Source organism: Macrotis lagotis, chromosome 1 (genome assembly GCF_037893015.1).
Source record: "Macrotis lagotis isolate mMagLag1 chromosome 1, bilby.v1.9.chrom.fasta, whole genome shotgun sequence".
Lineage (NCBI taxonomy): Eukaryota > Metazoa > Chordata > Mammalia > Peramelemorphia > Peramelidae > Macrotis > Macrotis lagotis.
Window position 1 is genome coordinate 911,817,856 of NC_133658.1, and position 27,217 is coordinate 911,845,072.

The 27,217-nt window shown below is 39.6% G+C and overlaps 1 protein-coding gene across 5 annotated transcripts; it reads right to left on the reverse strand.

Moving 5' to 3' along the window:
* Window positions 1–1,579: 1,579 nt before the first annotated feature.
* On the reverse strand, window positions 1,580–27,217 carry LOC141509764 (uncharacterized). 5 transcript variants are annotated; one of them, XM_074219540.1, is made up of 6 exons: window positions 27,035–27,217; window positions 25,324–26,649; window positions 22,798–22,883; window positions 19,790–19,916; window positions 18,988–19,083; window positions 1,580–14,092 (listed from the first exon to the last, which is right to left on the reverse strand). In XM_074219540.1, exons 2-6 carry the CDS (start codon window positions 25,745–25,747, stop codon window positions 12,198–12,200), a joined length of 2,628 nt encoding a protein of 875 aa, XP_074075641.1. In that variant the 5' UTR covers window positions 25,748–26,649; window positions 27,035–27,217; the 3' UTR covers window positions 1,580–12,197. The 5 variants fall into 5 exon arrangements, with proteins under 5 accessions (XP_074075641.1, XP_074075639.1, XP_074075642.1 ...); XM_074219538.1 differs by having other exon boundaries at window positions 25,324–26,789; XM_074219541.1 differs by having other exon boundaries at window positions 27,020–27,048.

The following is a 27,217-nucleotide window of genomic DNA, read 5'->3' on the forward strand; positions in this document are numbered from 1 at the left end:
TTGATAAACCTATGAAAATAAAAAGGAAATGAGGTTATTTTGCCACTTATTTTGGTTATTCTTGACAATACTCTCATTACCATTTCCCTTCCTAAATATTCACCAAGTAGTTCCTTAGTGAACTGTTCAAGGATTTCACAGGTCTCTGCTTTTCAAATTCTACTCTTTTCCTCTTTTGAAAATTGGGATATTTGCCCTTCTCCATTCTCATTTTCCATGTTCTCTCACCTATCACTGACAGAGGCTCTGTAATCATACCTGCCAGTTCATTCAATTTGAGGATGCCTTTCATCCAACCTTGGTGATTTGAATTTCATCAAAGGAAGATAAATGTTCACTTTCTCCATACTCAGCTTGAGTATCAACTGCCTCTTGGTCATCTCTGTTCTGTCCATTTCCAGTGTAAAGGCTATCCTTTTTGGCAGTGAAAAAAAGATGCCAAGTAAGACTTTAGTAGCTCTATTATTATCCCACACCCAAAGTAAAGATCTTATGTGTAACTTGATCCTTCTTTTCCTCCCAATATAATTTTTTGGTTATTTTTTTTTGTAAGGCAATGGAGTTAAGTGGATTGCCCAAGGCCACACAGCTAGGCAATTATTAAGTGTCTGAGGCTGAATTTGAACTGAGGTCCTCCTGACTCCAGGGCCAGTGCTCTATCCAATACAACACCTAGCCACCCTTCCCAATATAATGTTTAAAAGTTCCTTTTCTAGACCTTAGCATCCTCTGCCAGGTTCAGCCCATTCTGAGCTTTAGTATTCCTAACATGAGTTGTATCACAATCTTATATTAATCTTTTGCACTTGACGTGCTTTCAATTAAATCTCTTGGTTGGTGTGTTCCTTGTCCATTCATATTACACTCTTCAAGCCATGCCCCCATAGCTGTCCATTTCTAGAATGTCCCTCATTTCCTGGGACTTTGTCACCCTGGAATGTCCTCTCATCTCTGCAGCTTTGTTAACTCAGAAATCTCTTTGTGAGATCAAAGAAAAAAGGAAAAATTACTTACATGCACAAAATTATTTAAGGAGCTCTTTTTTGTAGTGGCAAACTGAGAGGATGTCCATCTGAACAAGTTGTGATGAGCAAGATGATTTCAGAAAAACCTGGGAAGATTTATATGAATTGATGCAAAGTAATATAAGCAGAATCAGAACACTGTACTCAGGAACAGCAATATTGTATAATGATGAACTGTGAATGGTTTATCTATTCTCAGCAATGAATTGATCCAAATCAATTCTGAAGGACTAATGAAAAATGTTATCCAGCTCCAGAAAAAGAATTGATGGAGTCAGAATGCAACTGAAGCATATTTTCTTTTTACTATATTTTTCTTGGAGGTCTGGAGTCTCCATTTTCTTTTGCAACATGGGTAATATGGAAATATTTTACATGATTAAACATGTATTATATATATCAAACTGCTTGCCACTGGAGAAGGGGAGGAAAAGGATTTGAAATTAAAAATGTTTTAAAAAGTAAACTTTTTTTTACAATTAAGAAAAAAAATTTTTTAAAAAGAAATCACTCCCCCACCCCACAAATTTTTCCCATTTTCTCATTGATGAGTACCCAAATTACATCTCAAGCCTCCATTTTGTGAAGGACTCCATGCCAGGCTTCTTTCTCATCCCAATACATCTGTACTATTTGACCTTTCCATCTGCCATGGACTGAACAAAATGAACCCAACTTCATATGTTCTCTCTCCCAATTATGTGATTTCCTTGAAAGAAAGGACTGTCTTGTCTATTTGTATTACTCAGATCTCATAATCACAGTGATTACGAACACAATGAGTACTTAATAAAAGCTTTCCCATTCCATTACATTCTGGGGATAGAAATATTGTGAATGATGGGGGGAGGTGACCACCTTGCTGGTTCCCTACATTATGTAGAGGAAACCCAAATCTAAGTTAATAATTCAAAACAGTGTTGTGACCATCTAGAGTTTGGATGCAAGTCTGGCAGGTTCACAAGCTCAATGATTGCAGTGAAGCTATGGAATAAATAAGCTTTGAAGCCTAATTACTACCATCTTTATGGTAAGATTGTTACCATCTTTATGAGACTGGTTTATCATCCAGAATGTCAACTTCATATTGCATGTGGTTCATTCTAGAAATGGGCTCTCCCCTAAGAGGTTTTTGTTAATGGGAATATAGGATTTAGAACTGGACTGATTCTGTCATTTCATAGAAAAGAAAAACCTTGGTTTAGAAAAGTTCTTTGTCCAAGGGGTAGTAAAAGAGGAACCAGGACTTGAACCCAGAACTTCTGAACCAAATCGAATGTCCTTTACACTCTACTGACTCATTAAAGAGATGGTCAGAGTAGTTGAGAACTTCTGTTCCAAAAAATGCCTCCTAGAAGGTGCCACTGAGATAATACTAGAATGGCATTAGAAGGAAAATAAAAAATATACAGGAGATTTTCCAGGCTTTCCCTTTCCCTGAAAAAACAACAAGGAATAAACAATTTCAATTTTTAAAGTGCTTTATTTAAGGTTTACAAAGCGCTTTCCTCACAACAATCATGTGAAGGAGATAGTGCAAATACTTGTAACTTCGTTTTACATGAGAGGACAGGGTACCTTCTCAGAGGCAGTGATTCGTTTGTTCATTGTCACACAGCTAGTGTCAGAGCCAAAGATTCAAAGCCAGGTTTCCCGACTCCAAGTCCAGGGCCCTTCACATTAAAACTGCCCATTAAAACACAGGTGTCACACTTGCATTCACCTGATTCCTCAATGTAACTACACCAAATTAAAACGTAACTGAGAATTGTTTAACAAAATAAATAAAAATAAAATATGTTAATTTATGGTTTTCTAAATCAATATGTGACCAACAGGGATCTGTTTCTATTTTGAATTTGATACTCCTGTCTAAAACCTTCCATTTTAACTAAGTTAACCCAAACCTTACAGAGCTTTTATCATTACAGAGCAGGGAGGGAAAAGATATTCAGAGAGACTAAAGTATACCCTACCAATGCCCCTAATTTTCATATAATCTGGTTTAGTCAAAAGATAAGTTCAAGGTCAGGTAATCAAAAGGCAGACTGTGCCCTTTAATACATAATATAATCTATATAATATAATCTATACTATAATCTTCCCTCCCTGGGGGAGGGCTCAGTGCTTTATTAGAGTACAATCAAGGAAGAGTCCATGCTAAGGAAAGCAGTTAAGTCAAGGGAGGTGCTTTTGTTCATGAAGAATGATCCAGCCAAAGTTTCGCTGATCTGGTTAACTTCAATGATGCTATCTGCAAAAAGAGTTATGTCTGGATTCTTCGTTATTAAGTGCTTTAAAAAAATCTTTCCCATGCATTATTCCTATAGGTAACATTTCTAAAATTGTGTCAAATAGAAACAGTGAAAAGTAGACCTGTTTTGCACCTGTATTGATGGAAATGACTAATCTATTGCATAACATTTCATTGTTTCAAGTAAAGTTTACAGTTATATTAAGGAAGATTTCCATTCCAGTATTGCTTAATTTTTTTTTAATCTTGAATGAATGAATGAATGCTAAAAGTATAGCTAACAACTGTGTTTCTTTGCCTCCTTTCCTGAGACTGTGCCATTGTCAGTGCAAGAAGGGGGAAGGAGTTTATACAGAACTAAGGGTCATTTTTTTTTATTCCATGACACCCCCTCAAAAAAATCATCATCACATTTCTGTTCAGTATCATCTGTAATTAGTCATGTGGGGTTCTGGGGAACTGAGTTGTCTTTTGCAAGGCCATACTCAAAACTTTTGTAGTATGGTAGAATCTGCCATTCTGCTGGTGCTCACTAACCATCATGTCATAATGAAGAAGAAAAATAAGATTCTTTTAGATCCTTGGATGAAAGGGATAGATATTGCTGAAAGATATAAATCATTCAATATTGAAATTTTTGCTATAAATTAAATCAGAAAAAGAGCTTAAATGGAAGGAAGGCTCACAGGTATTCCTTAAAGAATGAAGAAAACTACATTTTAAAAGAACAGAAATCACTTGTTATTGACATGGGAGTTAACCCTGAGTCAGCTGTGTATAGTGAGACCATTAATTTTTCAGTGCTAAGATCTGAATTTCTAAAATAAAATGTAATGAAAAATAAGAATAATGAATGATGATAATAATAGTTCACATTTATGTAATGCCTACAATATGACAAGCACTTTATAGTTAATGTCAACTGATCCTTATAACCTAGAGAAGTATTATTATTATTATTATCATCATCCCCCTTTTACAGAGGAGGAAACTGAAGTAAAGAAAGGTGAAGTGCTTGCCCAGGGTCCCACAGTAAGTCCTGAAGGTCACATTTGAACTCAGATCTTCCTGACTTCTAGGGATCAGCACTAGGGTCCAGTGCTCTATTCACTAGTCATTTCTGACTCAATGAAATAAGGCATACAATTGAACTGATTAAATCCTGAATTAAACAAATTACTGAAAATTTAAAAATGAGAAAACAACAGAAATGAATCAACACCAATAATAATTTCATCCAAAAGTTTAACCAATGTAAATTGATTGTATTAGGGAAACCCAAAGTCTACAGAAAGCACTTTAATCAGCAAACAACTAAATTGCTTGCCAAGTGGCTGCCAAAAACTGTTAGAAACATTGAGTTTGAATATAAATTTGGCTATAATAACCTACAAAGAATGGCAAGACAGTTATGAACAGTATTGTGCTATAAAAGCAGAGGGGGAAAAAATGGAGAGTAAAAATAATTTAAAGAAAGGTTGGCAGGGGCGGCTAGGTGGCACAGTGGATAAAGCCCCGGCCCTGGAGTCAGGAGTACCTGGGTTCAAATCTGGTCTTGGACACTTAATAATTAACTAGCGGTGTGGCCCTTGGGCAAGCCACTTAACCCCATTTGCCTTGTAAAAAAAAACCCTAAAAAAAAAAGTTGGCAAGATATCCAACTCAACAAAGACATCCCAATAGCAAATAAGAAAACTGGAAAAGATTGGCAAAAACCATTTCAATAAATAGTTTTCACTCTCGAGGATAACAGAATCACCACATTCAAACCCAAACATCACAGTCCCTAAGGTGCTTACAGAGGGTAGAAATTGCAGTAAAGAGAACAAATCAGTCATATCTGAGTTGAGTTCATGTAAGGGGGCTGTGTGCTTGGGGCAACACAACTGTGAAGGCATTGAGGGACTAATATATCAGTAGCTGAAAACTTTGTTAACATACCAAAAATAATGATTAAAAGACCATGAACTACTGATCTCTACATCTGCTCTCCTATCTATATAAGTCTTTGAAAATCATTCTTAATGAAGATGACAGTAGAAAATAAGCAGGCTTTTAAAAATGCAATTTTCCCAATGGACAAATAGAATATGAGTTTCAGAGAGAGAGATCAATAAGAAGAGTGCAGTATTAGTATTACCAGAAGAGAAGATGGGCTGTTATGGGGAAAGATTGAGGAATAACAAAGGAGCAATAATAATACTCTATTAAGAACCTCACAATATCTAGAGAAAGCAAGATTGCTGGCATATTGGGTGGACCTTTTGGGGTAAACTTTTGGGAGAACCTAACAAGACTCATAAAGAATAGGCAGACATAAATAAGTTAGGATCTGCATCACCAGAGGGAATTTCTGAATTAATGAGATTTTTAAATTCATTTATTTGCAAGAATGAATACTAAATTTGAACAAAGGCTAAGTAAATTCATCTTAGTAATATAATCTTAATGACTAGTCTATATGATTTATTATATTGACAAATTCTCTAATATTGAACTGCCCTTGCAACCTGGTATAAATTATGCCTGTAATAAATATGATTAAGATATATTACCCTATAATTTTTGATAATATTTTTGTGCCCAATTCAAAAATGAGCATGGCACATATTTTTTAAAAATCAGGTTTGTTCTTAACCCCTTTTTTTCTAATAGAAAACATTGGTAGCATACAATCTTTCTGCATATCTAGAAATAGCTTTTAAGAGAGTGCTGAGGGGCAGCTAGGTGGCGCAGTGGATAGAGCACTGGCCCTGGGGTCAGGAGTACCTGAGTTCAAATGTGACCTCAGACACTTAATAATTACCTAGCTGTGGGGCCTTGGACAAGCCACTTAACCCCATTGCCTTGCCAAGAAAAAAAGAAACCTAAAAAAAATTTTTAAAAAAAGAGTGATGATCTCAGAGATTGTTTTTTGAAAGGTTGGAAAAATTCATCTAATCCTCTGCAGGAGCTATTTGCAAGTTGCCCCCCACCCCCACCCCAGTAGACTGCAAACTCCCTGAGAGTTCTTTTGTCATTCAACCTGTATGTATACCCGTCTCTAATTCTATGTTTTACATATTATAGTGGTTTAATGATTATTGAACTTTATTAAAATTCTGAGTCATGTGAATCAGTTAAAAAAAAGGAAAGAAGCAGAGTTTTGGAGAAGACCAGAGATTAATTTTTCCAGAATAAAAGAGATCTATGACCTCAATTCCCAAAGCCTATTTTGATCCCTTTAATTTCTGCAAGTAGGAGAAATTCACCTTCCTGGTCAAAAACTTGAGAGGAAGAAGAGATACTGCTGGCAAGAAACCAGAGATAGAAATTCAGTAAACAACTTTTTCTTCACATCTCCATTGGAATTCACTTATTCCTATGCCTATGGGAGGAGCTTCCAATGGATATACATTCCTATAAACACTCAACTCCTTCCCCATCAAACTGTTCTGTTTCCATATCTGGGCCCTAATAGAACTGGTCACTTTTGAGAATTTCCAGAATGAAGAACGGGCCTAACTGGAAAAGGGATTCCCATGGCCCTCTCCTGGAAAGCCACCAGTCATGAACACAATCAATGACCAATCACTTAGGGTCAGCTCTAGATAGGGGGACCTATGGAGCTCTTTATTCTGAATGTAACCAGTGGAGCAAACAGATTGCTGGGATGCAAGGCAAGTTCATTTCTGTTCAAACCCCTGAAAATGCTACTTTGGGATAAAACACCTGATTGTTCAACACTCTTTCATCCACAGCAATGAATCTTGCCAGAGTATGAGCTAGGCTTGAGGTTCTTTCAATTCACTGTGGTAGAACTCTAAAAATACTTTTCTCTTTAAAATCTTTCTTCACCCCTTAAAACTTTGATCCAGTTATGTAAGCTGAGCCAGAAGTTTGAGGTGGGAAGAACAATTTAACTTTATCACTGTCTCTGCACTTCCTACATGAAAAGGAAGTTTCAAGAAGTCTTGGCAATCAATTTATGAAAGACAGTTTAGATTTTAAAAGAGGAGGTCAGAGTTCTGCAACTGAACAAATATTCACAATTTACCTAAAGGAGTAGCAAACTGGAAAATTTATCCAGGAAGGATGGTTAGGAGAGCTAGGTGGCACAGTGGATAGAATGCTGGAACTCATTTTCCTGAGTTCAAATCCAACCTCAGAACTTACTAGCTGTATGACCCTGGGCAAGTCACTTAACCCTGTTTGCTTCCATTTCCTCATCTGTTGAAGGAGGTGGAGAAGAATTAACTACTCTAGCATCTTTTGCCAAGAAAACCCCAAATAGGGTCACAAAGACTGAAAAATGACTGAACAAGAAGGCTGGTAAGGAATTGGTTCTATATTAGGTTTTGTTTCATGGAATTAATTTCCCTCTTCCAACATAAAGCCAGAGCTCCTGGCAGAGTCAATTCAATTTGGTTAAAATTTACAAAGTTCTTCACCACAATAAAACACATTGTGTTGGGAAGTGGAAGAGACACAAAGTTGCCCCCAGTGCAGAGAGAGTGCCATCACAGGGTAAGATAGTACACATTCTAAGCAGATCTTCAAGAGATGAGAAAGGTGAAAAATACAGTGTTTAGAGGTTTGAGGAGGGTCAGGTTATTCCTGATAGAAGATTCAACAAAAACATCTATTCAAGGGTAGACTCTGGTGATGCTAAAATAAAAATGAGGAAACCACTGACCAAAAGAAGTATAAATTTTAGTGGCAGGATGAAGCAGTCAACTTGTATATACTTAAATAAAATGTGATATAAGTGATTTCATAAGAGAGAGAACTCTAATGGGGGGGGGGGGGTCAGGAAAGGAATTGGACAAGGGGCAGCATGGAAACTGTGCTTTGAAGGAATCCCCCAGGAGGCCCAGGTGAGGCTACAGTCCTGTCCTCTGCCATGAGAGATGTGGGAGTCATGATAATAGACACAGCAATTGAAGAGGAAAGAAGAGAGCATGAAAGGGAGCAATAGGAAATAAAAATGGAAAGGCAATTGTCAGCCATCATGCAGAAGGATGCAATCAGGACCATGTTTTGAGCCAAATCTTTGGCAGATCTGTGCAGGCTAGGTCAGAGAGGAGATTGGGAAGGCTACTATCATAGTCCAGGTGAGAGATCACAATGATCTAAACCAAATTAGAAGCTATTTGAATGGAGAAAAGTCAAATGAAAGAAGTTCTGTGGCAGTACAAATCAACAACACCCAGCAAGTGGAAAAATGAGGGGAAGGGGCAAATGGGGAGCACTCCCTCTTAGAATGTTGAACTTGGGTGCCTAGAAGGATTGGATCAACAACAGAAAAAGGGTAATCTGGAAGAGATATAGATTTAAGGGGGGGGGGACAAAGATCTGTGGACAAACTGAGGTGAGATAGCGACTGAACCCCGTGGTGGAGCTGTGGAACTGGAGAGAAGGAACAGGACTGGATATGAAGATTTGGTAGTCATCTACATTGAGATCATTGAGTCTATGAGGAATGATGGTCTCACCCAGGTAGTCAACCTAAAGACGAGAAAGTGGCCTAGGAGGCGGCAGAAAAAGGATGATGATCCAGCAAAGAGAATAAAAAGGGTTGTGCAGACAGGCAACCAAGAATAATAGCAAGAGAGTCTAGTTAGAGGTAATGGCTGATGGTCAAAATCTGCAGAGATCAAATCTGGAAATTTGTGTAACAACTGCATGTGTATAACCCTATAGCAGATTATTTGCTATTCTAGGATGGGTAGAAAAAAATTTTATAAAAATGAATGGTGAAAATTATCTCTACATATAACCAGAAAAATAATTTTTTTGTCTTTTTTTTTTAAGTTTTTTTGCGAGGCAAATGGGGTTAAGTGGCTTGCCCAAAGCCACACAGCTAGGTAATTATTAAGTGTCTGAGACCGGATTTGAACCCAGGTACTCCTGACTCCAGGGCTGGTGCTTTATCCACTTGCACCACCTAGCCGCCACAGAAAAATAATTTTTTAAAAAAATACTCTTACGAGGCTAGCTAGAATGAGGTCTTTAAAAAGGCACTAGATTCAGCAATTTTGGTAAACTTGGAAAGAGCAGCTTGAATGAGTCAAGTGTGAACTTGCAAGGAATTAGGGAGTGAGCAATGAAGATATCTAGTATAAACAATAATTTCTAGGAATCTGGTCATAAAAGAATGGAACCATATCGAATGGTAACTTGAGGGGATGATGGGGACAAGTGAAGATTCTGATGGGGATAACTTGAGCATGCATGGAGATAGTTGGGAAGGAATCAGCAGATAAGGAGAGATTAAAAAAGAGAAAATGAAAAGGCAAGCTTTCAAAGATGAGGGGATAGGCCCCAGAAAACAGAGGTTTCAGTCTTGGCAAGAAGGGCCATCTCTTTCTCAAATATTGAAGCAAAAGTAGAGAAAATCAGGGAAGATCAAAAGGAATTTGGGAGTGTTAGATGGAGAAAAAGACAAAGCTCAAAATGAACTGCCATTTCCTTTCAGTTAATTAGAGGATAAGGTTGAAAAATGGGGAAGGAAGAATGACTAAGGAGAAAGGTGACAACACTGCAGGAAGGGTAACATTATCGGCATTGGTTCAGTTTAGATGAGACAAATTTGTGGTTAACCACACTGACATGGTTGGAAAGACCAGAGGCGAGGACAGGGCTGGGATGTGGCAAAGCATAGCTGGGATAGGACAGGACAAGTGATTCAGGGGTAGCTTATTACCATAAGGGGTGAGAGACTGTGAGGGCAGGGAGTGAACATAGCCAGAGCAAGGGTTAGAGGAAATAACTCAAGGCAAGAGGCGGGTAGAAGGTTGAAGGTCCTGATGAGGATGAAGAATATGTTGAGGAGTAGGAATTTTTGGTTTGCAATGATTCTGGGTGATCTAGTTATGGATGACAGATGTAGAGTACAGACATTCTTGTACCTGGTTATGATGTAGTGAAGACTTGAGTCATGACTTTAAGCAATGAACTGGGAGATCAAGAGGATATCAACACATATATTGCTAATGTCTCCAGATACAAGAGCAAGTGTTGGGGTGAATTAGACCATAAAGCAGGTAGATGATCTGGACTAGTTGGTAACTAAATGACTGAGACAAAGAAACAGTCTGCCAAAAAACTCTTCTACCTGTATATATTACGTTGCTATACAGTAACATGTGGCACATCACCATGGCAGACTATACATTCCAAAGGAACAAGGTATGCCACAGATAATTTTTTTTTATCTCACATAGAACTTAGTCAAAATTTTCTAATTAAACTTTGTTTAATAAGTCCAAAATTTCTCACCCAAGTTCCAAAGGAAGGGAAATTTAGACCTTCTATTTCCTAAGATCTACAACCACAGTTCAGTGGCTTATTTGCTATTTCTCTAGTTCACCTGCTACTCCAAACTAGCTCTGTGTTTTAATATGTAAAACCTGAGGATGCTTCACAGGACTGGGCTCAGAAGAATTAGCTCATATGAAGAAAACATGGGCTCAAGAGTATTTTATTGAGAGCTGCACATACATTAACCTCTTGAGAAACTTCTCTGGGGGCATTTCTGTTTATTTCTCAATGCCTAAATGGCAAAGAAATAAAATTATTTTAATTTTTGGAATTTTAATACAAAATTCCCATTTATTGATGTTATTTTTGAAGAAAACTGAGTTTAGTAACTATCATTACACATCTTATACTACATACCTCAGCTCTTTATAAAGCTATTGTCTAAGTTATCTTGACAACTCAAGTGGCCCAGTTTAAATCATCAAATGATGAATTATAAATTTGTCTGAAGTCCATCACAACACAGACCATTCTGGCTATATGTAAATTTACATTTTGCAGATTTGATTTTTATATAAAGAAGCTGGAAAGCAATCTCTATCTAGATATATAAGGGTAAAAAGGAAAGCCAATAAAGCTAAGGATAGGAATTTTTGGTTAGAGATGAATGTAAGAATTCTAAATCATGGAAGTCACAGTTATAGATGATAGTCAGATGCAGAGCACAGATATCCTTGTCCTACCCACTGCTTAAATGAATTAGATTTTCCATCCCCTTTAACAGAGATATGTGGCAGTCTTCTCAAGAGGAAGAGGGCTACACAGGGAAACATGACAGCCCTCTCATAGGAGAAGTTGCAATATAAAACAAAGTGAAGCAGTCATATTTGCCTCATAGGTGATAATAAACCCTTTTTTACCACATTTTTCCTGAGTCCATTTGATTATAAAGTGAAGCCTTAATGAAGATTATCTTTCAACAACTTCATAAAAAAAAGTTGCAAGGTCAATCATCAGGGATAAAGATTAAGTACAATGGGTGGGGTAGGGCCACCATAGTATACACCTATGGTAACTTTACTATAGAGTACTGTGCATGTTTTATCATTAACTTTACCTTTCATTTCATAATTCTGTTCATGTTCATGGTACAATACTAATATATCTGTATTTTAGCACATTTATGGCTCATATTTTGTGTATGCCATTGTTAAATAAGTGGGCAAGTAATTCATGTAAGTAAAAATCACTTAACACAAGGTCTGTATAACAGTCCACTTCTATAAAGCAAGAACTGTCTGTATAAATAGAATAACTCTAATGAGGCAGCTTTTTACCAGGATGAATGAAAAGGATAGCCTGATTATGATAGCTTTTTAACATTCATTACATATATATATTATATATATATGCATATATACGTGCATATATGTGCATATATGTGTGTGTATGATAAACAAGGCTTTTAATTGACTAAAAGTTGGAGGGTTTTGGAGGTACGGGGGTGGACATTCATTAAATTTGAAAACAAAATTTCATTTTTCAAGATGAATTATTTGATATTCAGTAAGGAATGAATTCTGGCTGAAGGTATTCCTACGATACAATACATTTATAGTATTGATTAGTGGGTGCTTGGGCTGAAGACTTTTCTATCTACTCCATTTATAAGAGCTTTATCTGATATGAAATCTACAGTGTTTAGTAAGATGGCCACTCTGGTTGAAGGCTTTCCCACATTCATTACACTTGAAGGGTTTCTCCCCAGTATGAATTCTCCAGTGTCTGGTAAGGTTTCGACCCTGACTAAAGGCTTTACCACATTTAGTACATGTGTAGGGTTTTTCTCCAGTATGAATTCTCTTATGTTGAGTAAGGTTCCTGCCTTGACTAAAAGCTCTTCCGCACACATTACAGCGATAGGGTTTCTCCCCAGTATGAATTCTTTGATGTTCAGTAAGGGAGGTGCTCTGGCTGAAGGCTTGTCCACATTCACTGCATTTAAAGGGCTTCTCTCCAGTGTGAATTCTCTTATGCTTAATAAGGTTTCCCCTTTGGGTAAAGGCTTTCTCACATATATTACATATATAAGGTTTTTCTCCAGTATGAATTCTCTGATGTTGAACAAGACACCTACCTTGACTAAATGTTTTCCCACATTCATCACAATGATAAGTCTTCTCTCCTTTACCATGCTTCTGCTTCTTGATACTGCTAGTGCTCTGTCCAAAAGCATTTCCACCTGTATTACATTTAGGATTAGTTCCAACATGGGAGTCCTGATGCTGGCTAAAAGATCTGCTGGTACTAAAGGCTTTCTCACATATATTACATATATAAGGTTTTTCTCCAGTATGAATTCTCTGATGTCGAACAAGGCACCTATCTTGACTAAATGTTTTCCCACATTCATCACAATGATAAGTCTTCTCTCCTTTACCACGTTTCTGCTTCCTGATACTGCTAGTGCTCTGTCCAAAAGCATTTCCACCTGTATTACATTTAGGATTAGTTCCAACATGGGAGTTCTGATGCTGGCTAAAGGATCGCATGGTACTAAAAGTTTTTCCACATACATTGCATTTGTAATTAATTCTCTGTTTACTCCGCTGTCCTCTCTGGCTGAAGAACTGGCCATGTTCGTTATAATTATAACCCTTCCCTCCTGTATTTCCTTCAGGTTGCGAGAGGGCACGTTCCTCAGGCTTACAGGATTTGTCTCCTGAATGAATTCTCTGATGGTGAATAAGACTTGTGCTCTGGTGAAATGTTTTCCCACATAAATTACAGATGTAGGATTTTTTCCTAGTATGAATTCTCTGATGTTGAGTAAGAGAAGACTTATTACTGAAAGCTTCCACACACACATCACATTTATAGGATTTCTCTCCCCTTTGAATCCTCTGAGGTTTAGTAAGAAATGAGTCATCAGAGGTCTTCCCACAGTCCCTGTATTTAAATGGTTTCTCTCCAGGTTCAATTGTCTCCTGGTTAGTAAGATATGCCATTTGGCTGAAGATGTTTCTACATTCCTCATCATTACAGGTCTTCTCTCCAATATGACTTTTTTGTTGTTGAGCCTGACTAAAGTCTTCCTCATATTCATTAGATCTGTTGGATTTCTCTTCAGTGGGTACTTTATGAATAACATCTGATCGGTAACTAAAGATTTTAGTGCATTTGTTATACTTACAAGATTCCTTCCCTAAGACAATCTTATTACGTTTAATTAGGTCAGACAATTTTTTGAGTGTCTTTTCACGTGTGCTACGGTGATGGAAGCTCTTTCCTTCAGACACAGCTTGTTGTGTCACAAGGATTGACCCCAGACTGTACTTTTTCTGCAATGTAATTTTTTTCACTGTGTTAGGGATTTTCTTGTGGGTGATCAGTACTTGCTTTGAATCTCTCCGGAGGTTCCTCCGCTGTTTTGTTTCAGATCTGCCACCATGTACCCAATCCTTGACCAACTCCTCAGGACCATCCCTTGTTTGCCTTTTCTGGGATGATTTTTCATCAGATACATCTTGTTTTGAATTTGATTCCTTGGTCTTGTATCTAGGTCCCCAATCTGAAAGAAAAAACATTTATATTCTCTAGTTAGCAAAAAAATAAAAGGAACATCATCTCACTGCACTGAGAAAACAGGTGAAGAGCAGTCATCCTATGCACACCTTGCCCCATAGATCACCTTTCCTGAGAGGACTCTGCCTGGTTTTACAACTCCAGGCTACTTTGTCTGCTCTAAGTTCCCAAGTTTGAGTATCTGCCTATTTTAGGTACTCTAGTTTATGACCCCAAAAGCACAACTGCAGACAGCGACCTCACACTGAAAAGACAGGATGCAAACTCCAGATTCATTTTTCTCTAAATGACCACAAGAACTTACAGTAACATCTAGTTTACTCTAGTTTTATATATATTTTGAATCTTCCCTATTAGACTCTGCTACATGAGATCAGGAATTGTTTCACTTATCATTATATCTTCCTTATCAGACTGTCAGTAAGTATTGAATAAGAGCCTACTATGTGTCATTCACTGTGCGAAGCACTGGGGGATACAAAAAGAGACCAAAAAAATTCCCTTCCCTCAAGGAGCTCCCAATCTCACTGGGGAGACAACAGGGATACAAATATGTAACAAGCTACACACAGGATAAATAGGAAATAAATAAAAAGGAAGACATCAGAATTAAAAAGGGTTGGAAAAGGCTTTTAGATTTTGGAAGGAGAGCATTTCGGGCATGGGGTCAGCCAGAGAAGAAACCAAGAGATGGAGTATGTTATTCAGGGAACAGCAAAGGAGGTCAATGTCACTTATCAAAAAAAAATATATGGTGAGAAGTAAGATTCAAGGAGACTGGAAAGGTTGAGGATGGGAAAGAGGGGAAGAGTGGTATTAAGGGCTGTGAATGCCCTTTGTATTTGATCCTGGAGCTGTTAGAGAGCCAGTGGGTTTTACTGAGAAGTGCAGAGTATTTGAGTGTGTGAGTGTGTGTAGATGGATGTGTATGCATGTGTTATAGGAAAATCAATTTAGTGACTGAATGGAGTAAGACTTTCAAGGAGATGCCTAAGGTGGGCAGATCCATCAGGAAGTTATTGTAATAATCAAGGTTTGAGGTAATGAGGCCTGTACTAAAGTGGTGACACTGGAAGAAGAGAAGGAGCAAATTCAAGAGATGTTGCAAAGATAAAATTGACCAGGCTTTGGCAGCAGCTTGGATATGGAAGTGAGGAATCCGGGATGACTCCAAGGTAGTGAGTGTGAGGGACTGGGAAGATGGTGATATCCTCTATAGCAATATGGAAGGTAAGAGGCAAAAGGAGGGTATGAGGGGAAAACAGTGAGTTCTATCTTGAACATAAGTTAAAAATGTCTACTGGACATCTAGTTCTAGATGTGTGAAATGCAGTTGGAGATGTCAGATTGTAGGTCAGCATAGAGAATAAGACAGGAAAGGTAGATCTAAAAACCAACAGCATATCCATGGGAGCTGATGAGATCACCAAGTTAAGTAGTGTAGAGTGAGAAGTGATAAGGGTCCAGGATAGATCAGAGAAGACAAATATTACCTATATGAAAAATATAAAATAAAAATTATATATATTTATATATGTACACACATATACATATATACATATATACAAACACACACACATGTGTGTGAATGATCTAGAGAAGGATACAACAAAAGTGACAGAAAATGACTAGTTAGAAAGGGGTAAGGAAAACAAAGTTGTGAACCAAAAACTTAGGAGAGTCTCAAAGAGGAGAGAGGTATTAGACAGGCTGTTATAAGGTAAGAGAATGAGGACTGAAAAAAGATCACTGGACTTGGCAACTAAGAGATCATCAGTAACTTTAGAGAGGTTTCAGTGGAATGATGAGGTCACAAGTCAAATACCAAAAACTGAAAAAGAAAGTGATGGGAGAGGAAAGGGGAAGCACCTGTTTAGGCCAATCTTTTTAAGGAGTTTAACCTCCAAGGGCTGAAGAGATATAGGACAAAAATTAGAAGGTATGGAAGGATGGAGAGACATGAATGAGTCAGCAGTCAAAGAGAAATTGGACACAAATAAAAGAGTAGTGGATGTCAGAGAAGGCAATCTGTTAGAAGGTGGGAATGGGATCACTTAAACAAGTAAAGGGAATTAATCTTGTAAGGAGAAAGACCACTTCGGGTTAGGTAGGGGTAAAGGAAGAAGAGATAGTAGCAGAAGGCAGCTGAATGATAAGGAAGAAAGGAGAAGAGGGAGTTCACAGAAAATGGTCTTACTTTTTTCTGTAAAATATGAGGCAGGGTTCTTAGCTGAGATAGTGAGGGGAGAAAGAGCCACAAGAGTCTTGAGGCGGAATTGAAAAGGTTTGAAAGAGTAACCATGGAAAGTGGAATACTGAGTTGATAAAGAGGGGAAAAGAGGTTTGCCAAACTGTAGTAAAGACCCAATTGAGGTTATATTAACATAAATTTGTAATGGACCCAATTAAAACAACTCTTATTTCTCCACCCTCATTCAGCAGCATGTGTTCAGGAGTAAATGATGGGACTGATTCAAGACTGGCTACCTGGTTAGATGATATAAGAAGTGATTGAGAAAGACCATATAGCATTGAATTGGTTCACCAAGGAATCAAGATGAGAAGAAAAAGAAGGAATGGCTAGTGCAAGGGCGACAACCTGGGAAAGAATTGAGTGGTCAAGTGGTGAACCAATGGTGTGGATAAATTGTAGGGTTATGTAAGGAAAGGCTGAGGGAGAGAAGAAAACCAGTAGATAATGGTCTTTATATTAGACTGAGGTAGGATGGAAGAGTAATGCATGGGAGGTAAGCAGGCTGAGGAATGGAGTGGTTAGGTTATCTGAAAAAGAATCAGTATGTAGGTCGACAACCCCTAAGATGAAAGCAAGAGTTGAGGGAAGAGAAGACATTAAACTAATTGAGGAGGGAAGGAGAGTGTCGTGGGACATAGACAATAGCTCCTAGTATTTTTTCACTGGGTGATGGAATGAATAGGATTAACCTCAAAGAAAAAGAGATTATTGAATGATTAAGGAAGGAAAACCTTGAAGTAGTAATGGGGAACAAGAAGCATTCCATCTCTTCTACCTTTACTGAAAAGAGTGAGTGAAAGTGCAGCCAGTACTGGAAAGAATAGCCAAGGAGACTTTGTCATCAGGGAAAATCCATGTTTCAGTAAGAGCTGGTAGATCAAAGGACTGGAAGAGTAATAGATTTAAGATGAAAGGAAGCTTGTTGCCTATAGAACAGTTATTTCAGAGGACACAGTGGAAGGGCCAGAGAGAGTTAGTTAGTTAACTTTGGGTTCAGGGGGTTTGGATGATGATCCACAGAAGTTCAGTCATGGGTATGATGAGAATGTTCATTCTTAGGAAAAAGGTGCCACGCCTCTATTTTTAACCCAGTTTGATGTTGGAGGTCTGAAGTTGAAGGGAAGGTTGCTATTCTTTGAAATAAGAGGCCCTCCACTTCCCAGCTGAGAGATTAGGTTGGCTGAAGATGCCTTATGCTGGTACAGATGGAAGTGCTTGCTTTGGGAGAGATGGAAGAAACCTGACTTGACCCCTAGCAGCCTTTCCTCAGGGACATGCTGTGCCTAGCTGTACCCATGGACTGACATCTTTTCACCTAAGATGACAATGAGGCAGCAAGAGAAAGTGGTAGGGTGACTGAGCAGATGGAAGACACCCAACTTGGCCTCTAGCATCCTTTCCTCAGGGGATTTGTTTTTTTTCCTTTCACAATTTTGACCCTATTAAGTCAACAAATCCAATAATACGTCATTCCTGTCTTTGAATCTCTCTCATTGGAAGGTTGAATGACAAACTGGAGACCCTGTTGGTGGATGTGCTGTAATAAGGATTCCTTTTAGGGTATTAAGTTTGCCTAAAGGATTAGAAAGATCCTTTCCAATTCTAAATGTCAATGATTCTGTGACCTAAAAGCTATTTCTTTTCATTTTCCTTTTTTTTTTTAGGTTTTTGCAAGGCAAATGGGGTTAAGTGGCTTGCCCAAGGCCACACAGCTAGGTAATTATTAAGTGTTTGAGACCGGATTTGAACCCAGGTGCTCCTTATTCCAGGGCTGGTGCTTTATCCACTGCGCCACCTAGCCGCCCCCTGAAAGCTATTTCTTGACCTTAGTATTCCATCTCCTGTCCACAAGCTCTCCCCTTGCCTGAAATAGATTTCCCCCTCCTTAACTCACCCTCTAAAACTACACCTTCCTCAAAGTGTCTTACTCTGCCAAGCTGTCTACATCCACACGATAAACCACCCTCTTCACTTAAAGAACAGGGACTATTTGACTTTTATGTACTCAGCACTTAGTACAATACCTTACATGTTATAAATATTTCATGTCTACTGAATTCAACTGCTGATATGAATACTCTTAATTCCTCTCCCATCACATTGAGAGGATAAAGGAAGAATTCTTCAGCCAGTCATTTTAAAGTCCTTAAAATATGACTGAATCCTAGGTAGGCAACTTCAGATCCAACCTCTCAGAAGGAAGCACCCTCCAATGTAGTCAGATCATGCTTCCTCCTTCTGCCCTCCACCCTCCCCTTTTCTTTTCTCTCCCTAAGCAGTGACTTGCTATTTAAAGCTATTTAACTTGCATACATGCCTTTTCTTTTCAATCACATTTAAACACCCCCAAGGACAGTAAGCCAGTTTCATGCTTTGAAATAACTGGCCCCTGGGCCTGAAGCAGAAACTATACATCAATTTGCCAAGCCTTATGTACTCACTAAATGTTCAAGGGAGGTGAGGCAGGGACAAGAAGGGAGAGAAAGACAGCTCTCTTGGGCTGTAGTTAAATCACAGGCCACTGTGAGGAAGGATCCTCCTTCACCATCTCAAAGGGACATCATCCATGACAGATCTGCTGAGCTGTGGCTTACACAGCCTCTACTGCTCAGTTCTCTCTCACTCACCTGGGCAGGAATCTTGAGTAACTTCTTTATTCAGAGCCTGGGGTGCTTCTACTTGCTCCAGTTGGGAGATCATGTCCGGTTTGGAAACTGGAAATCCTACTCATGCAGAAAGAAAAGCAAATATGATGGGACAGAAATACAGAGCCACCTCAGCCTCTCCAAAGCAGGCAAAGAACATGAGCTGTGAAGGTCTAAGGGAGGAGCTCTTCACTGGATGTGCAGGAATGTTTATGCATTTTAACACACACTTCTTAAAAAAGGGATCTATAGACTCAATCATAGCATCAAAGACAGTTAAGGCCCTGGTCTAAAGGCTAGAGTACCTCAGGAAACACCCTGCATTGTGGAAGTGGGAATGGCAATCAACACAGTACAGATTCATGGTTAGAAATAATGATAACAATATAAATAATAAAGGACTAAATTCCAGAAATGTGGTGCAAGTATCTTATACATACTTTGCAGATGAAGAAATTAAGGCTCAGAAGCCAAGTGACTGGCTCAAGTCCCAGAGTTATACAGTTGGAGAACTGAGATTTGAATACAGATATCTGAAACAAAGGCCATGTTCTTTCCAAACTCCCATGCTGCTTTTCTCTCTAAATGAGAAATTTTTCTCACAGGATCAGAGAGCACACAAATCCTACCTCTTGGCACCAGAGCTAAAAAAAGAATCTTCTTTCCCTTTACCTCAAGACAAAATTCAGCTCAGCACTTTGGATACCCCACAGCTTCCAGCAAAAGAAGGTGTAAAGGCTATCCAAAGAGCAGATTCTGAGTTATGGGGGAAGCTCCCCCTTACCTAGAGAGAGCAGGTTCTGATAGTTCTCCAACATCACATCCCTATACAGATCCCTCTGAGCAGAGTCCAGTTGCTCCCATTCTTCCCAGGTAAAGTCCACAGCTACATCCTGGAATGTCAGTGCTTCCTGAAACACCAAACAGATTCCTGATTACCTATGAGAAGTCATCCCTCTCTTGGCCACTCTGGAGAAAATGAGGAATCCAGTCCATACAGAAAAGTATGGTACTTTCAGAGGGGTCCCAGTCACATGGGCATCGCATGACAGATTCTATGTCTTACTTTGTATGAGATTTTAGGGGATGTAATGGGTCTGATTGGCTAATAAAAATTCCCCTCAAATATTACCTACTGGAACATGACTGTACCCTCCAAACCACAGCAAATACACAACACAATTGTGTGTCAAATTTCATCACAACCTATCCCAGCTAATAGAGTGACCTAATCCTAGAGAGTTTCCATCTAAGTCTTCTCATTCATCCATTCTAAAGATTTAGTTTACCCAGTATTTCTTCTTTAAGGACTTCTATCTCTCATCAATTCCAAAGTCTTACTCTGATGCTTTTTTGTGTTGACAAGGAGGTTTCTCTGGTTTCTCAAGGGCTAATGCAGAGGACACATGAGTTCTAGCAGGTTTTACTACACAGGAAAAGATCTGATTATAATCTTAGAATCAGACACAATTTGCTGTCCAAGAAAGAAACCTTGGTACATACGGCATTTGTGATGGTTACTTAGATCAAGAAAATCCATGATTCCCTCCTTTCCCCGCAAAATACCAAAGGTCCTTCAGTCTACATGCCTGCCTACTATTTTTAAGGGCAGAAACAGGGACAAGGAGTGCTAAGAATCAAAGCTTTTTTTCAAACATTAACTTAATAGCTGGCACTCTAAATGTGAGGTCCTTATCTTGTGACCAATGATGGGACATTCTACCAGAGAAAATGAATGTCATTTTTGAATTTTTCCTATAAAGGAAGATAAAACAAAAAAGAATTTATATCTGAATGGAAAGATAGCTCAGGGAATTTGAATTATCAATCACATATTCAAAGGCAAAAAGAAATGTCCTTTCACAGGCCTCTGGATCATCTCTCAGAATCACACAGTTAGGTAATTATTAAGTGTCTGAGGCCACCTTTGAACTCAGGTCCTCCTGACTTCAGGACCAGTTCTCTATTCACTGCATCACCTAGCTGCCCCGGCCCCTGGTTATTAATAGCATCCAATCTATAAAAAGATATACATTTGGCAAAGAGGAATGCCACTAACATAGGACAACCATCAATGACTCTAAAAGCAAAAAAAAATTTCCTTCTAGAAAGTGAGGTACTTCAGATGATCTTCTTTGTGGTTAATGTTGTACTGATTGTATTAAAGTCCTGAATACTACAGAGCCTCCTCAATAAGATCCATAAACTCACAAGTTTGGCCTAGCCACATAGGAAAATTCAAGTAGAAGAAAAATGCCTGTTGTCGAAATTATGCTAAACAATTTTAAGGTTAGTCCATATAAAACCGTTCCATCAGTACATATGTCTTAGATGGACTCTGCAGAAGGATAATAAAAAGGGCCTACAACAGAATGAGGAAGAGGTAAAGATGGTTTGCTTTGGGAAAGTGATTTATGGAGTGATTTGCTTTAAGGAGTGATTCTCATGAATCAGTGTTCTCTTGGAATTGAAGTCACATTTTTATACAATCAATGTTCTTCAGGTGTTGTTGTATGGCAAAGTCTCCAAAGCAATTGGAGAGGTATACCAGCTACAAAGAGATCCATAGCTAGAAAAGGAAATGGGTCTTTTACACATCAAAGGACAGTCTATATACTCCCTGGCATCCACAATATGGCAAGAGATCTTGAGGAAGGTTTTGTATATATAGGATGGACCCTCTAAGGAAGATTTCTAAGAACCCAGACAAAGAGCAGTACAGAAGGAAGTGTGGTTGAGCTGTTTAACAACAGGAGGAAATACTCATATCAGCAAGATCCCAGACCCATAAAAGTCTGCAAATATAAAAATTCAAAGAATATCAAAGATAACTTAAGTTTGAATAATAATGGAAGATTTTATGAAAGAGATTAGACTTTAGATCTCAGAATCACAGAACTGGAAGATAAGAACTACTGTAGTATTCCTGACAAATGGTCCTTTGACTAAAGACCTCCACAAATGGGAAACCCATTGCTTCCCAAAGTAGCCTATTCTTCTTTCAGATTCTTGCTGACAAGTTTTTTCTACATAATAGGGCCTCACCTCCCAGCAAAGTCTCCCACTGCAGGAGGAATAGAGATAAGAATCAAATAGTCCAAACCCCTTATGATAGATGACTCTGGTGGTTTCTTATTATGCTCTTACTCTGGCCAAACATAACAATAATCCTTAACTTAAATCATCTGACATTATGCTCAAACCATGGTTTGTTTGCACTGGGTTTTGTCCATGTTCCTCCAAATTCTGAGCCTCACCCAACCAAAACTCTCTCACTAATTGTCTTTCATGCTTCATGAACCTTCCCTACCCATTCTATTCTAAATCAACCTGCCTCTCTGCTAAACAGAGAGAACATTTATTGCGTGTAGCTCAGTTCAGCACATATTCACACATCTCCTTATATTCTTTTTAAAAAGTTTCATACGTGTCATTCGCCACTGGGTCAGTCTCCACTTCAGATGGTTTGTTCAATGATGTGGAGCCCAATGAAAACAAAAGCTCTCTTCTGACACAGTCTTTGCAATTATAGTATATTGCACAGTATGATGATCACTGATTAAGCCTGAAGGAGTTGCTGGACGAATGACGATTGAGAAGAGGGGTGAGAGATGAGGAAGGAAGGGACATTCATCAAATGGAGACCATTCCATATAGAGCACATCTTCCAAGAAGTTGGTGTTAGTGAATTGGAGTGATGAGGCTTCAATAAGAGGTTACTCTATTGCAATATGTTCCAGAAGAAAAGGAGCTCTATTGGCTCTAAGAAAGGATACAGAAATTCCAACTCACCTGGGCTCTACTTGGCAAGAACATAGAACCGAGTCCCTCCCCAGCATTCCTCTCTTGGAAGAGTGCAGAGTCCTCAAAAGGCAGAGCTGAGAAGGAAAATGGAGACCACTATTATCTAACAACTACAGGACACTTCCTTTCCCCTCTACACAGGGTTTCTTCCTTCCTTGGGGGAAGGGGAGGTTAACATCTCTTCAGAACCAAGTATCTGTCACCTTCCTTGAACAGCCAAAGGACTCCAAGGATAATGAAAATCCACCTAAACTCATTACTTAATGCTGAATTCTACCCCCTCCATCATCAAGATTCAGCCTCACTCCCTGTCCCCAACTGTCCAATCCCTTATTCCCATTCCTCTCAAACCAAACTTAATAATATCCCTTGTTAAAGCTACCAAACTCTACCACTGCTTCTCTGGAAAGCCTGCTCCAGATTCAACAAACTTGCTTTCATCTTAAAGCATTTCCTTCCCCACTCCTTTGGGATAACCTAGCCTCCTTGGCTTCCCCTTCTGGCTCTGTTGTATTGTCATTCCCTGGTTGAGGTGGGGGAAATTGGAATCTTCTTTGCTCCCCACTGCCACTTCCAGGTTCTCCCATCTGTCAGTAACCTCTCCTACTTTCTGAGGGTCATTCAATCAATATCTACAACGTAAGCAAAATTCTTGTAGCTGGGGTCTCCCAACCACCAGGTCACTCCCCTTCTTTTCTCAATGACTTCCGTGTCTGCCCAGAGCCTTCTCCCCTCTGCCACTCCTCTTCTCATACCAGGGGATTTTAACATACATGAGTAACTACTCATTTCACTCCACTTCAATTAGACATGGTCTTGACTTTGACCTACCATCACATACAAACCAAGCAAATACACGCTCAGATTCTGAAATTCCCTCATTTGAGCACAATTTCTCGTCACTGTACTTCTCCCTCACACCTGCAACCCCAAACCTTCTTCATCCAAATCTCAACTCTTCAATTAGGAGGCACAATGGATAGAGTTCTGGATCTGAAATCTGGGTCAAATCAGGCTTCAAGATGCTTACTGGATATGTGACCCAGGGCAAGTCACTTAACCTCTGTTGGTCTCAATTTCCTCAACTGTGAAATGGCATTAAGAATCCTAATTTCTTGTGAGGATCAAATGAGCTACTCACACAGCACTTTACCCTTAGGAGATACTGCTGTATGATGCAGAGAATTATGAATGATGTAGAGAATTATGAATGTAGCTTTAATACTGTTAAAAGTCTTGTTAATTGTGGAGGACTGTTTGCTTCTGAGATGTAAACTGATTTTACATTGTTTATTGTTCATTGTATCCTGTCCCCCCATTTTCCCCTTCATTTAACCTTGGCCTAGATGCTGACATGATATGACACAATATGTTGAACTTGGGGGTCAAGCACCTTAGGACAGGAAGGACCAGTATGCAGGCTGCCATTGAATTATATTTGGCCCAGGGTATAAGACCACTCCCCAAGTGCCACCCTCTATCCAACCTACAGAAGGGTTATTTAATAGTAGCGCCACCCTATCAAGGTCTTTGCTTCTTCTAGGCTCCCATCTAGTAAGATGGGGCTTTCTCATGTTCTTCCTTAACCCAAATGGAGCACCATGGGACTCTCAACATGTGGCCAAGTTAAGCCAAGTCTCATGGTTGCCTGCCCTTTTCTTTCTTTCTGTCTCTCTCTCTCTCTTTTCCTTCCTCTGTTTCTCTCTCTGTGTCTGTCTCTGTCTCGGTCTCTATCTCTCCTTACTCAGACTTCACCTGGCCAGTTCCTCTGGGTCCTTACTGCTTTTCTTACTAATTTTGGCCAATGCACTTGTAACAATATTTTGCCATAATAAAATCCTGAGCAGTTTTAAATTTCCAGAGAACTGCATATTCCTTCACCTTTTCAGTGGCCTTATTCTGTCTTCAATCTTTAAATCTTTAATAATCAGTAACACAAATGGCTATTCCCTTCCCCTTGTCTCCCCAATTGCCTCCCCCTCCTTCATTTCTCATCTTTATCCCTTGAACCCGTTTAACTGGACACCATCCCTCCTCTTTTAAGTCTCTTGTTTTCTTCTTATATAGTCAACTATGTCCCTCCAAGTCTGTTTTGGATCACTCCCATCATTTGCAATTTTTCTTCCTATACTCATGTTGCTGGTGAAAAAATCACAGAATCCCATTTACTGGGTCACTCTAATTTATGATCTAAGTGAAGCCTCATGTGGGGGCTTCACTGGTTCAAAACAATCCTTCTACATCTCTTAATTAACTCACTGTCACCATGTAATACTATGGCTTTTTCAAAGCCATTTGCCAAGAACTATTGCTTCTTGCCTCCTGTTAATCTACCTACAGCCAGATGTCCTCTTTCCCAATCTCACATGAAAAAGGTAGCCCTTCTCCTTGCCAATGTAAACTCTTTGGCCTGCTCCATATGGGGCAGCACCCTCCTAATGTGTTCTCTCTGGAAGGGTCATTGTAATGTGCTTATTTTTCCCCCTACTCATTCCATTCTGTTTTAATTCTCACCTTCGTCATATAGCATTTGGGCCAAATCTTCTACCAAGGCCACCACCTCCTTGCTTGTCTTTGGATTTTGTGATTTCACCCAAGACCTGATTTCCCCGGGCAGGATGGCCAAGAATTGTTCCAGCACCAGCAGCTCCAGAATTTGTTCCTTTGTATGAATTTCTGGCCTCAGCCATTGAAGACAAAGTGCTCGAAGTTGACTCAGGACCTCAAGGGGTCCAGCCCCTTCTGGGTATTGAAAAAACCTAAAGCGCTGTCGAGAATCCTCAAGGTCAAACTTCTGTTCTCCTTGGATGGTTTCCTGAAACCAAGGGACATCCATTCCCATGATGCTATCTTGCTCATGAGGAGTAAGAGTTTGGGAATCTAGATTTACAATCTTTACTTCCTTCAGAGACATCTTTGCTCTAGCTGAGACCTTCATTGAGATAGTAAAATTATCCCCACAAGAGTGCTAACCTTTTCAGACCCCCAAAATGGGCACTTGTATACTACTAAAGGGAATTATGGGCAAAAAAACCACCAAAACTCAGAATTAGGACACAGAAGCCTTAATCACATTGCTGAACCATAGAGTGTGAAAAAACTGTGAGTCCTTAAACATAGAAATGATCCACAAACCCCATCCGGGAGACTTCTTCTTGATTAAGTTGTAAAATGAGCACTTAGAATTGGCTCAGAAAAATATGATGATGTGGACATTCAAACACAAATGCAAGCATTGAAAAACAAAAAGATCTGTAGTCCCCATCCTCTCACTGTAGCGCAGAAAGACTCCAAAGGCAGCCAGTGACAACCACTCACAAAAAATAGGGCCTTGAATCAAGAAACCAGAAGTTACTGCACAAAAATCATTGAATAGTGGAGCTGAAACTTTTTATAGCTTCCATGAAAAACCAACAGGTATGTTACTGTGCTATCTAACATTAGCATTAAAGACCAAATGAATGTCATATTTTCACATGTGAAATAAGTAAAACATCTCTTTACTCTGCATGTTAAAAATGGCATGTATCTGAATGCAGTGAGGAAGCAGTATGGGCAAACCTAAGAATTAAAGTAATTTTAAAAGCCTGGCGCTTCATAATGTTGGAGTCCACAGATCCCTATGCAAAACCACCGAGAGAGGCCCAGTCACCTCTGCCAAGTCCCTTCCAGCCATCTCTCTCCCAAGGAAGTTTACAAAGTCAAACAGAAGCAAAGTCTCCCCAATCCTTTCCTTTTCATTTTCTGTCTTCCAAGAGTGGCGGACTTCTGCCAGGACACTCAGCAGCTGCTTGACCTTGGGCAGGATGCTTTACCTTCTTGGAGCTGGGGGTCCCTCATCTGTAAAGGGAGGATAAGAAGCGGAGAATTACCGAAACCACGAGTTTGCTCACTTTGGCTTAAACGCCAAACTATGATGTCAGTATCGGGCTGAAAACTCCCCCATCCTTGCTGTCCTCCTTCTGCCTTTCTAAGATAATCTGTAATTAAATGAGAAACAGGATGTTTTTAGAGTTCTGCGAAGGGTCACCTAGCCCAAACCTGTCAGCGTGAGGATGAGGAGGATGAGGGAGGGGGACCACCAGGGAGCCTGCCCCTCCCCCTTCCCTCTTAGCCCTCCAACTACCAAGAGGGCTGTCGTGCCCCTCCCCCTCCTCCAGCCCTCCCGGTAGCCATGGTAACGGCGGGGCTCTGGGGTCCCAAAGCAAACCTCCGGCCTCGGTACCTGATCACGCGGGGCGGCGGGCGGCTCCACGAACGCACGTAGCGGCTCTTCCGGAGCGGCCCCTTCCGGTTTCGGAAGTACGCGTGCGCGCAGGCCGCGCCAGCCCAGCACCGCCCACAATTGCCTTGGGGCCCCCATTTCCCACAGGTTTCGGACTGGGCCCAAGCGGGTTAGAAGCAGGTC